Source organism: Gallus gallus, chromosome 2, assembly GCF_016699485.2.
Source record: "Gallus gallus isolate bGalGal1 chromosome 2, bGalGal1.mat.broiler.GRCg7b, whole genome shotgun sequence".
Lineage (NCBI taxonomy): Eukaryota > Metazoa > Chordata > Aves > Galliformes > Phasianidae > Gallus > Gallus gallus.
Genome location: NC_052533.1, coordinates 1448084 through 1461596, shown reverse-complemented (window position 1 = coordinate 1461596; position 13513 = coordinate 1448084). Strand labels below are relative to the sequence as shown.

General features: G+C 39.2%; 1 protein-coding gene across 19 annotated transcripts in view; it reads right to left on the bottom strand.

Annotated features, from left to right (window-relative positions):
* Positions 1-13513, bottom strand: part of ADCYAP1R1 (ADCYAP receptor type I) — a 137042-nt gene that overhangs the window by 56814 nt on the left and 66715 nt on the right. For all 19 annotated transcript variants that reach the window (XR_006935203.1, XR_006935204.1, NM_001398247.1 and 16 more), the window contains one exon: positions 3021-3128. Coding sequence is in view for 17 of the 19 variants with exons in the window: in NM_001398247.1 (NP_001385176.1) it covers positions 3021-3128 (108 nt within the window). In the remaining 2 variants the exon portion in view is untranslated. The remainder of the gene's footprint in view (positions 1-3020; positions 3129-13513) is intronic.

Genomic DNA, 13513 nt, shown 5'->3' with positions numbered 1-13513 from the left:
AAGCAAATATACTTGGTTAGCTAAAATTAGCAGCAATGAGACTGAAAATTCATCGTGATTCACCCAGAAGAGTAATTACGGATGTAGATATTTCCACCTTGGGGTCACTAGCACAAATCCAGCTGGGTCTGCAAAGGTTTCAAGCTGCTCCAGATTAAATGTTTATTTGTTTATCTAACAAATTATGAATCTTGGTTTTGTCTCTACTGAACAGATGTCCAAAAAAAACCCAGTAACAGCTGTCACTTTTATTAGTGATCCTGTAAGAAGATAAAGAAGGCAGAACATTTATTTACACTGGACTGACTATTCCTTCCTTACGGTCATGCCATCACCCTCCTAGAAGCCAAATGTGAAGTACAATTTACAAACAGGACTGGAAATACTGGGCAAAAACCTTATTTCAGCCCTTCAATTTACTGAGCTTTTTTTATGGCAGAGTTTTCCTCTTTTAAGTACAGTGTTACTACTTTTCTAAAATGAATATTGATTTTAACTGAAAAAATATGGGAAAAGACCTTCCAATATTCCAGTTAAAATGTTCATTATACACTGGAATTGTCCATGTTGAGCTGACACTATCTTTGAGAAGGGAGATATGCTAGATGGTTTCTCAAGAGCCCTCCAAACCTTAATTACTTCAGAAACAATGGCACCACAGAAACGAAATTTCATCAATAGAAGGTACTATATTTGGGTAGGATATAATTATGAGCATTGGAAACTCGAACTGCCCAGAGAGGCTGTGGATACCCCATCCCTGGAGGCATTCAAGGCCAGGCTGGATGTGGCTCTGGGCAGCCTGGTCTGGTGGTTGGCGACCCTGCACATAGCAGGGGGGTTGAAACTAGATGATCTTTAAGGTCATTTTCAACCCAGGCCATTCTATGACTCTACAAAATATCCCTTGAAATAAAGAGAGCTATTAAAAAGTCTGCAGCTGAGATGTGCTGATAGATTGGCAGAGAGGAAACAGTTCCTGTGCTGTAGATACAGACAGCATCACTCTCCATGTTATCAAACTAGCGATATCTCTGATCACTGTACTCCAAAAAGAAAGGAAAAGAGAGAAAGAAAGGGAAAAAAAGTATTGCCTATGTTACCATGCCTATCTTGAGGATAGGCAGAGGAAGCACATCACAAGCCACCAAAAAGGAGGGGTCCTAATTGAAGGTTGGTCAGGCATTGCGTTGAGCAGCAGGTCTCCTGCATTTATATCAGAAGATAACAGAAGATGGTGCACAATAAATGATAAAAAAGCATTATGCCTGCAGGCTGCAAACATCACTGATAAATGGATTGCGGAAACTTTTGGTTATGTGTGTATCTTGTGCAAAGGATGACCAAGACTGGTCTGACAATTAGGCTGAATGACAAGCAGTCACTGAAAACAGATAACAAAGTAATAGAGAATAATGTAAATATATATATATACCTGTATGTGTGTGTGTGTGTGTGTGTGTGTGTGTGTGTGAGAAAGAGGGAAGAAAATTTCCTTTCCCGTGTTGGACACAAATCCTCTTAGATCCTCTATGATGTCTTTTCTATTATGGTTGACTATGATGGTTCAGTAAGTGTCGTTGTACTCACTGAATTTATACTGGACCAATATTGCAGCAGTAAAGATTATGTGTATGTATATAATTATACACGTTATAATTGAAGCACACAGAATTACAGGAATAATCATGTTTTTATAACTGATAATTTAAAAAGGGACTTGTCTTCCTCCCGTCAAAAATAAGATGCCTCATTTAAGGGAACTGCCTCCATTACTTGCTGGGTAGAGATTACCTCCAAATGGTAATTAACCTCATATTCTTGAAATGAGATACACTGCCTTCCATTGATTTCTTTCTCTTACTTTCTCCACGTTGACTACAGATGGAGTCCAGTGAACTAACTGAGAGAAGACACTTGAGTTTCATACGGGTATGTTTAGTGAGGTGGTGACCACCCTTACATTCCTCTCCATCTCACAAGAGCATTTTGGTGTTTCCTTCACCATCTAAGATGAATTGAAATGTCTATTTTTAAAGGTGAGGATTTCAGCATGCCTGGAGCTGTGTATGAAATATTTACCATCTACCACAAATTGTGTGCTGTCCGTAGCAACACCAAGAAGGTGAATTTTGGACTCAAGATCATGTATGAATAATTCATTGGCAAAATAATCTTTGGGAAAAGGATCCCAGAATGAAAAAGGTGAGGTTTTTCCTCCATGAGAAGTGCTCATTAAGTGACCTATGCTGGCCTACACGGGTGCTGGGATGAGATGGGCATTACTGTTAAATATCAGCAAAGGCTTGTTGTTAACTAATAAGGGACAACTCTTACAGGGAGTAATGCATTCTGGAAGCAGAAACAGTCCACCTCACCACAATTCAACCTGAGCAATTTTCTGACCTTTCATTTACTGCTGTTTCTTTGCTTGGCTGCTGGTGCCTGCTGCAAGGAGCAGCAGGACGCTGACATCTCATTTCTACAGAGAACAAAAAGGCATGATGGAGTTCCTCCACCTCTTCTAGAACTTTTAATTTTCACCAGCCCTCCACTGGGCCTGCAAGATGGCAGCTCCTCTGATTGGTCATTTCATGCATACCCATTCCTCAGGCATGAACAGAACTCAGCTCTGAGTTTTAGTTATTTTCTAAGATAGGTTACAGTTGTGATGACTAGTTGTCTGACACCTCCACACAGTCTCAGGTCCTGTTGATCTCTGTGGATACCCAAGGGCAGAACATCCTGTTTAGCTACTAGATCTTGTGATAATTTCACAGTGACTGAGACAGGTTTTTTTTCCACACATCTCTCCCCCTTCTACCCAACGTGTGCAGATAGATCTACACACAAACATCCTGTTTTTTTACTGCTTTCTTTTGAACAGAAGTTCAAACCAACCCCAGGCTACTGTAGCTCTTACTTTCCCTTTAAACATAGCAATTGAATCAGGCTCTATATGGCTGCTGGCCATGCAGTTCTACAAGGCAGAAGCAAAAAACACGGAGAAAGGACTTTACCATCTTCAGAGATGATAAATCTGAACAGCGCAGGACACTTGACAAAGACAATTTCACCCACACTTGCAGGTTTCCAGCATGTAATATTGTCCCACATTCCTGGGCAACCTATAGAAGAGAGAAAAGCAAAAAAAAGAGATAGATTAATGGTGCAAATTCTCTCTTTTATTTTTTCTCAAAATGGTTTTAGTGGTTGGTTCTTCCTTCTATCCATCAGTGTGTAGTTGGTTAGAATAATAAACAGTATCACTTTCTAACAAGTTTCCCTGGCCCAAAAAATAATTTGCATCAGTAAGAATAGCATAAGCATACATACAATGTAGTTGTGTCATAAAGTAATGGACAGACTCCACTCCGGCAAAAAGCGAAATCTGTTAGTCCCAATTAAATTACTCCATTATACGTAAGAAACCAATTTTCCCTTTAGTGTGGAATTCACAGCCACTGTCTACCAAAAGTGTGTTAAATCTGTGGGGATTTGATTGACATTTTTTATCTCAATTCAGTGAATTTCTGCAGACTTGAATCCCCATCACAGGTTGGATACTGACACTTATTGGAATTTGGCCCAGGGAGGTGACTAGAAACTGGAGAACAGATTCTGCTTCATCCCACAGCTGCTTTTGAGTTGTTTTTTGGGATGTATATGAGAGAAGCTTCTCTCTTTCATTTTGTTCAGTTCTTTAGGAAAACATTCAGTACAGAAATGTAGAGAACCACACCTGTAGCATTCACTGTCTTTACAGCAGTCTTTAGTGCATTTAGACGCAAAATAGCAGAAGGATTTCTTGCATAACACAGAATCAGACCCTCCACAATCATTCAAATATTAGGCTTCATGTCACCAGCCTTTAATTAAAGATCTGAGGGATACACAACCAACCTCCCGTTACAGGATCATGTCTTTTATTCCTAACCTGAAAATGTTTATTTCCAGTTTCTAGTCATTATATGGAACTGGATGAATGTTAGCATCAGAAGCACGTGGAAATAGGAAGTGATAATGTTAAGAATGGGAGTTTTTTTCTCTTGGGACACAGGAAAAAGAAGGGTACTAAACATCAGAAATAGGACAAATTAGGACTGGTTTTCAAGAAGCAGCTTTCTATGCACAATCCAGTCTGCATCCGTGTAAAGCTGAAGTCATCTTACTAGCTTATAAACCCAGAAAACTTCTCTAGTGTAGAGAAAAGCTCAGAAATTTCCCTCGTATTTCCTACTAATGTCCAAAAAACTTCTCATCAAAGGAATCTCAAATGGGGATTATCTTCTACCCCAGCAGGAAAAGAAAGACAGACTGGATCACAGAATCATTAAGGTTGGAAAAGACCTCTGAGATCATCTAGTCCATCTAAGTATCTCTCAGAGATACTTTGATGTTGGGATTGAGCATCTAATCTTACCAACTGTTAAAAGGTGCAAGTTCCACACTTGGAAAAGTGTGGGGTTCTGTTGATATACTTTCTCTTTGACAGCATGCTGGAAAGAATAAGATCTTCAATAAAAGCAGATAATATTTCAAAGTGTCATATTTTCAGACTGGGAGAAGTAAAATAAAATGAAAGTCGGGTGATCAGCTGCTAAAAAACAGCGTGGGCTTTATCAGTTTTGTCAGTAGTAGGGGATTGCTATTGGTGCAGAATGTATGCACAGAACTGGGCTTTGTGTAATTCTTTCCATCAGCTTCAGTGGCAGAAAATCAAGTCCTCACGAAATATAAGCCAAGTACTACGACGTGTGGTGGATAGGGAAGTTATGAGTTGCACAAGGTTTGAAGAATTAGGTCAGTGTCAAACTACAATGCTATAATGATGTCCGTATGATAAGCAGATGGTAACCCTTCTTTCAGATGAAAGGCTGCAGCACCAGATCAGGACTTTAACTCAAAGAGAAGAGATTTAGGCTAGATGTTAGGAAGAAATTCTTTACTCAGAGGGCACTGAGGCCCTGGCACTGCCAGAGAGCTGTGGGTGCCCCATCCCTAGAGGTGCCCAAGGCCATGGCTGGGCCCTGGGCTGCCTGGGCTGTGGGGGCAGGCAGCCCACCGCAGGGGTTGGAGCTTGATGATCTTAAGGTCCCATACGACCTAAGCCATTCTATGATTATGAGGCTGCATAAAATAAACAGCTGAGTATATAAAATTCCAGTATTTAGTCACCACAGGAACCGCAAAAGAAAAACCTTTACATTTTCCTCTCCCCATCGTTCTTCCACTCATATTCCAGACTGATTCCTTTGTCAGATGAGTATTTCATTGTATGCATGCTATGACTGTTCTGGATATCTCTGAAGGGCTCAAAGACTTCATGGTTTTTTACGATTTGAAAAGTTCAGTGATACTAAATATGAAAATCAAGATCAAATTGGGCATTGTTAGATTTTACTGTCTTTGATAGCTATAGTTTGTCCACACAGCAGGAATAGTATTTACCATTTAAATCTGAAGACATTTGGTAATAGGTTTATAGTTCACTGATGTATGGCAATCTGTATGAAAGTAAAGCATATGTAAATATCCGTGGTAATGAGACATTTGCTTACTAGAGGTGTTAGAGACAATCAAAGAGCCTAATGAGATCTTCTGAGAACCACCTGCTAGCCTTGCTCACTTGAATTAAATGGCTGTGTTAGAATTAGGGAAAGCTTACTTATTCGTTATTACTACTTTAACATCAGCTGTCTTCTAAATACTGGTATAACAATAGAAAGTGCAAACCTATCTAGAGAAATGAGCACAAATCCTCATACTGCAGAGAAGAAAGAGAAGGAAATGAATAAATATTTCATAGAATCATAATAGACTGAACAGTAGTCTGCTATTGTGGCAAAACCAAGCATAACTAAAATATTCCAATTTTAAAAGACATTATAACTTTGTTGTACTAGAAAACACTGATGTGTTGGCATTGAAAGAGAAGAAAATAGGAAAAAAAGAGTCAAGTAATTTGTCCAGTAAGTGACAAAGATTGGAAAGAATTTATTGTCAGTAAGAAATTTGCCTGATCCTTTCTGGTAAAATCAAATTTGAAAGCAACCATTTAGAAGAGCAAAAAATACTAAAAAAAGATATATATTAAATATAATACACATCAGCATGGACAATACCCTTACATTTGTAAACCACAACACGGCCAGGAACTCCTGCTGGGTGAAACCTGCTCACGAAAATCAGTGTGATTTGAGTGTGAAACTGCACAATAGGGTTCTCCTCTGGCTCTGATGGTACATCTCCATTGACATGTGATGAAGGGATACCCAAACTAGCTTTGAAAGAGGTGGCTCAGACAGTGCAAGAAGCAAGGCACAGCATCATGTGGACTAATTTTCCTGGTTCTTAGCATGCTTGGAATAAATAATGCCAACATATAGTTTCAAAAAATAAGTTTTCATGTAGGCCAGAGCATAAAAATAATAAATAAAAATGGTCTTAATACAGGATGTCGTGCAGGGAGTGGAAATTCAGCTTTACCTTCCCAGGTCTGTACTACAACCTGTAGACAGAAATCTGCTTGCTGAACTTTGTAGGATTCATCTCAGCTAAACCAACTTATGTAAAGCTTGGCATCTGATCTTGGAAAGCTATTTAGACACTCCTCATGGCATGGGAAGAATAAGGCTAAAAATTCTTATCCTAAATAGTTGCCCCCGAATACCAATTTCAGCTAAGGAACTATATGCATTTTTTAACAATCTCATGTGAAGCTCAGGACAGCTAGGCTTAAATATAATATTGTTGAATCTGATGGGGTTGCCCCATATACCTACTGACCTAAGGATGCATCTGACTTGACAACAAGTGAAAAAGAAAAGCTCTCCAAGAAAGAGGTGCAATTTCACAGCAAGGAGAAAATAATGGAAGTTCCATCATTGTAGAGTTTTCAGTTGTAATTTCAATATTATGCTTAGCAATGAAATGATTGTAGTCATCTTCCTTCTATGGAGGTTCACACAGATCTTCAGCTTGGAGACTACTACTTCTCTATCAAATGTTGCAATGATTCAACCATCCTAAAATTGTTGGCTGAAGTTGGGGGGGAGAAGGGGTGAAAAAAGAATGACAGAACAACGGGCAAAAGCATTTCATAGAATCATAGAATCGTAGCTTATTAGCTAATAGTCTACGGGTTGGTACATAGGAAAAAAAGGAACAGATGACAAATTTGCATAAAATGTTTCCTTGTATGTAAATATGTAATTCTGATGGTTGCGTATTTTTCATGTACAGAATGGAAGCTTGAAGTACAAGTCAACCCATTTGGCTTACAATGTTCAGATTTAGTTTCAGTTCTTCTCATTTATTAGTTTAAAATATCACCTTCAAGGTCCTATCGTCTCCAGGAGTGTAATACCAAAGGAAACACAATGCTACAAGACAGAATATTAAACTGAATTATGTGATGCTTAGTAACTTTTAAAGGGCAATACTACATATAAAGCCCTTCAGAGAGAGAAGGAATACAAGACAAGGTCTTTCTGTTCTTACATAAATCCAGGTAAATAACGAAATAAATAAAAACTTGAGCAAAGGCTGGGTATGAAGCCAGGCTCTTTAAAAGTGGTTGACATTTCAAAGCAGACACGCCGTATAGGAGCTCCTGTTGAAGCAATGGCATCTCTGCTGTCTCTCAAGACAAGGCAGCACAATCAGAACTCAGATTCAATAGCCTCTTTTTAAAATCCAGGATATAAGAGAGCAGAAAAGAAAATTCAGTGGGATTTTCAGAATAAGCTATAAAAATGGGGAAAAATACTAAGAGAGGCACTTCTCCTAGCTCTTAGAATTATTTGGACAAAGTCTATTGATGCAGCATATGCCATCAGATCAGCTATTACACTGAGAATTTGTTCCTTTATCCAAATTTTGCTATAGCTGCACCAAAAAGCACCTGGCATTGTCTAACGTGCTATTCATTCAACAACATAAATGTAAGATATGCAAATCCGAGCTAAGCTCCTCTACATCTCTTTTACAGCACATGAAGAAAAACAGACACCTCCAGAGGGCACTGCTGGAGGGTTTCTGAGATATCCTGTCCTGTGGAGATACTTATTTTCTGCTGCTGATTAGAACAGGCATCAAGAGAAAACAGAGTCTTAGGCTTCAAGAGGCTGGAATCGGAGCAGAGGAACTGCACATGTATAGTTCAAGTGATTCAACGAGGGCTGTATATGAAGAACAAGAAACCTTACCAAGTTTGCCCACATTAATATTTTCCATTGCCTTTCTCTGGATAATTACTGACCCAGTGTCAGTAATCAAGTTATGCAATGAAGTTGTGACTGTTTCAATCTATCATATATATGCTGATAACCGTATAAACTATGGTGATATTTTTTACAATATGACATTATCAGTCCAGCCACTCATTCTATACGATGATACTTTCAGAGATCCAAGACTTCCTGCATGCAGTGCTATTTTCAAACAGCTATTAACAATAAAATGATTTGAAATAGCTCACTTCTCACCTATCAAGGATATCCCAGATTGGATTAAAAACTAGAAGTAAGAGAAACAATAGTTTTTTTTTGGCTATAACAACGTTGGACCGTGCTCCTGGGCACGTGGTCTGATTTTTGGGTGGTTCTGTGTAGAGCCAGGAATCGGACTCAATGGGTCCCTTATGGACCCTTCTCATGGGTCTCTTCCAACTTGGAATACTCTATGATAACAATGAGTTTTATAGCATAGCAGCGGAAAAAAAGATGAGCTGAAGATAGTTGGCTTTAGATCTCAGGAGATTAAATGCCGTGCATTTGCCAGACTTGAATCGTGTATTTTAGAATCAGAAACTAGTCTTTTTTGTTAGAGTTGAACAGGAAGGATTTCACCTGGCTCGGATGTTTTGCATCACTGAAGAACTTCAATATGCCTCCTCAGTGTGTCCTAACTTAGGAGCCACACAAATTACCAATCAGAACGTTATTCCTGCTGTAAGGTTAGGAGAACAAATAGATACAAAGACATTAACTAATCACTGCTTGGCTACCATGTGTCTCAAAGGAGAAAAGAAAACTGAGATCTTCTCATCTGTCCACCAGTTCAGGCCATAGACCTATTCTCCTTGTGACAGTGAAAGCCCTTGTCCATGTCTTACCTCCATCTCACACCTCAGCAGGAAAGGCTAATACCAAATCACTGTTGTTTTTCCTTAAATATTTTATACATAGAAAAGATCAGCTTAAAAATGGCAGGAGCTATTATCTATAATTAGAAATAGCTACAGCTTTTCTTTTCCTTCCCCTAAAGCTCTTTAATTCTTTACAATCACAGAATATTTATTCTAAGCTCACACTTACTACTTTTCTTGCATTGTTACCAGCCAAGAAAACCTCATCCAAGAAAATCTCCAAAATCCTTTAAGTGCTGCCAACCAATTGGCCTTCGGTGAGCTTTGAAGAGTTTTAAAGGGAAACTTCCGTTTGGCAAAACCTTTGGAACATTTCTTCATCTAATTATGCAGAAGAGTAAAAAGCCAATCGAGAGGGTTCTTCTTTTTTTTTCAAGAAAACTTTCTTTAGGAAGGGTTGGTTACTGTGAGGAAGTCACCATTTTGCAACTCTGGATGCCAAAAAACGTTGTGAAATTATTCAGAGAATTGGGAGATTTTATTCTGGTGCTGCTGGAGGACAGAACAACTCTTCCAAGCTCCCAAAGCTGACCCAGTGCCAAGCTTGCCAGCTACAGGTAATCCAGCATCACTCAGGACAAGGGTGGTGGGAGATCATGGGTTACTGCTGTAGGAACAGCTGGTATCCCTCATTCCTCTCACTGCTGGTGGCAGCCAGGATGGTTATCATCATCCTGCCCCACCACCATGTCTGACTCACTTCCCTCCTTCCTTAGCAGAAGTGCAGATAAGGCACTTGCCTTTATCAACTCTGTTTTCCATTAATTCTCTAAGCTGCGAGAGAAGGGAAAAGACAGCCTACACCGCAGTGCCAAGAAGGCTTTGTGTACATCACAGTGCTATTAATCTTCATCCTTCAGTCACCTGGATCAAGTCACTTCTGGGAAGAGTGCAGGAAAAATACTGGCTATAGAATTAGTTGAGAAGAAAACAATGGAGTGAGAACCAGAAAGATGCGTATTTCCACAAACCATCACCTTCTCCTGTCAGATCCCACCCTTCACATGCACAATCTACCTATGAATAGCAATTAAGTAAGGACAAGATGGAGCGTTACAAGTGGTGTCCAACCTTTCTCAACTGTTTCAGTTAAAAAATAAGGCTATATTTTTTTCCATGTTAGTGGATAGACATACATGTCTGTAAACTTTCTATGCAAAACTTACATGTATGTTAATTTTTCACCAGCATTCATGGGCCTTACAGTGAATCCTGGCTTTCAACCATCGCTACAAGAAGGAATCTTTCCAAGCTGTGTGGTTAAAAAGTCCACTGCCACCTCTGTCACCCATGCATAGTTTATATTTGGCCCATTGTGATTCTTGTGGGCCTGTGAAGAAGACATCTGTAAAGATCAGTGGGATTTATGAGTTGCCATGGATACAGATGAAGTAAAAATGTTATCGGTGTTTTGGAGTTTGTGTTCCTTTGTAAACAGAGAGAGGATTTGGCTGTATGGAAGAAGATGAGAAGAGGATTTGGTAACATCTTTTGAGCGTGAAGGTTTCCCAGAAATAAATTCAGCACTTCACGTCTTCTCTGTCACAAATGGAGGCAGGAGGGAACAAACGAATTTTCTTCATTTGTTAATTTTTAGCATAACTCATAACAGCACTGAACTGGGACTAAAATGGGACACAATCCTTCTAATGGTCTCTCATTATGGGGTTGTGTTTTGAACTTAAAAAGATCCCAGCAGAGCTAAGCAAGATTTTCAATGGGACTCAGACTGAACCTGAGGTGAACAGCTCTCTCATCAATTAGATTTGTAAAAATTTGGATTCATTTCAGTAAAAGGGTAAATAGGGTAAATAAACCAAAAAAGGTTTAAAAGGGTAAATAAACCAAACAAAACAGACAGGCATTGCACTACTGAAAATAGCAACCAAGCCCTATGGCTAAATGATTGGCAACTTCAGAACTTATGCTGCATTCTATTCTGTATTAGCTTCTCTCAAAGGCATTTATAGATAGCAATTACTTAGGTCTCATAGTAACTCTGTGGCTAAGAAGATTCTCTGCTCTTTTAAGAGCTGGAAAACAAAACAAAGCAAAACAAACAGAAGAAATGGTAAAAGTGAAGCTAAACACCCTCCAAGCTAGAGTTGTAACAGATCTCAGAAGAAAGCTGCCACTTCATGTTCACATTCTGTTCTCCCCCTATTCTTGCTTCCCTATACTTTGTAGAGTAACTAAAAGGATAAGGCACTTCTATAGTAGGAGATAAATTATAACAAATCTTGTGCCAAATTCATTTTTGATGTAACCAGAGTGACGCCAACATGGATGCACTCGGGAGGCATTTATTACTTGTTTACTCCTTCAAATCTTCTGAGAATGAGAAATGAGTGAATTAAATAACTTAATTTCTTTCAGTGTGCAAATTCCATCATCTCTCCTGGAAATTGCGGCAGTGGTGAGTCAAACAACTCCTTATTAGAGCCCATGGGACCTGATGGTCTACTGGAGGAAACAGAGAAAATAAATGCACTTTTAAAAGCTCGTTAAGAGGCATGTTAACACATAGTGTGTTTCCTGTTTCGTGGTGAACTCCTCTGACTCTGTCCACAGAGTATTCATAGAGCAGGAAAAACATCACTGAAGCATAAATCTAATCCAGCATTGTAAGGACTGGCATACACCTCAGAAATTTTGGCCGCTATATGAGACTAATGGAATTTATTGTTCAGTAAGTTAAGCTACATAATATTTTACAGACAGAATCATAGAATCATAGAATCCAGAATGGCCTGGGCTGAAAAGGACCACAATGATCATCTAGTTTCAACCCCCTGCTATGTGCAGGGTCGCCAACCAGCAGCCCAGGCTGCCCAGAGCCACATCCAGCCTGGCCTTGAATGCCTGCAGGGATGGGGCATCCACAGCCTCCTTGGGCAACCTGTTCAGTGCGTCACCACCCTCTGAGTGAAAAACTTCCTCCTAACATCTAACCTAAACCTCCCCTGTCTCAGGTAAGTAAAGACAAATGGCTTAATTTGGGCAGTTTACAATCGGTAGTGAAAAATGCAATGTGAGGGGTATCAATAGATGAAAATGGAGGTAGAGTGCATGGTGAAGAATGAAGGTGTTGATGAAGCACAGAAAAATATCATGATCATTCCCCTGGTAGCTCGATAATAAGCAAAAGATGTCTTGTTGATGTTGCTGTTTGTTGTTTTTTGTTTGTTTGTTTGTTTTGCTTTGTTTTGGAAAAGTTTTCAGCATTAAGAGAATGGGAAAAAATGTCCAGTGCTATCGCAGCTAGCCCAGCACTATCCCCAGTCACCTGAGGCCACGGAAGTGTTCAGTCCTGGAAAAGTAAATGTTTACACTCTACATACAACTCTATATTGTGTAAGCTACAGAATGCCACTTTCCTGACAGCATATAGTAAAGCACATAAAAATAAAACCCATAAACATAACCAGGAAGAAGACAAAAATATTTCCAATGTCTTAAATACACAAAATGTGCTAGGTCAGAATGCCCAGAAAATCATAGAAAGTCGACAAAAAAAGGTCCAAGTGGTGTTAATGCAAAATCAGTACTGGAGATGAGACTGTTCCCCTGCCTTTCTTACAAGTTGGATCAGATCCTTTGTGAACAAGTGTTGTGAATCCATCTCTGTCTAAACATCAGGAGGACAGAGGAACAAATGGGAGGCAGTTATTAAGGACTGCTGAAGCTGCCATCACTACCTGACCACTTGTGCTATAGTAACAGTCACATCATTTCAACGTCCAAATATGTAGACGGTATTTATAGACATAGGTCTGGAGTACAACTGTGTATATATGTATCCTTAGACATATTTGTTCTCAGATTTAGTGTTTAAGTTACATGTGAAAGAAAAATTAGAAAGCATACAAGCATTTGTCCCACTTATAAACCAAGCAGGAGATCTTATTCATACATACTGGAGCAATCAGCTATCGTGACTGCACCATTTTAACTTTTCTTTATCAGCTCTTGATGCTTGAATAATAATGTGAAACAAGTAAATGATTCTGGTACATCCTGTATGAGGATGATTATGTAATCAATTCCACGCACTGGCAGCACTGTATTTAATTTTGTTCTAGCTTATTCAATTATAACAATGGGTTCTGTCTTAAGCAGTTTGCAGGTTAGCAGAGAAGGGACTGAATCATATTCGTCATTTGGCTGCATGACCAAACACCTGGTGCAGATTCAATATTCCTGTGTCCTGGGAACAAAGACGAGGCATGTCCTCAAAAGGTATGCAACAGTCCTTCAGTGCATTTTAATTAATTGTTTGTGGTCATTATTTCAGTTTGGCTTTGCTCTTGTCACGTCACTTGGGCATACTCTTGTTGCACACTCTAATAATGGTTTTTCTCT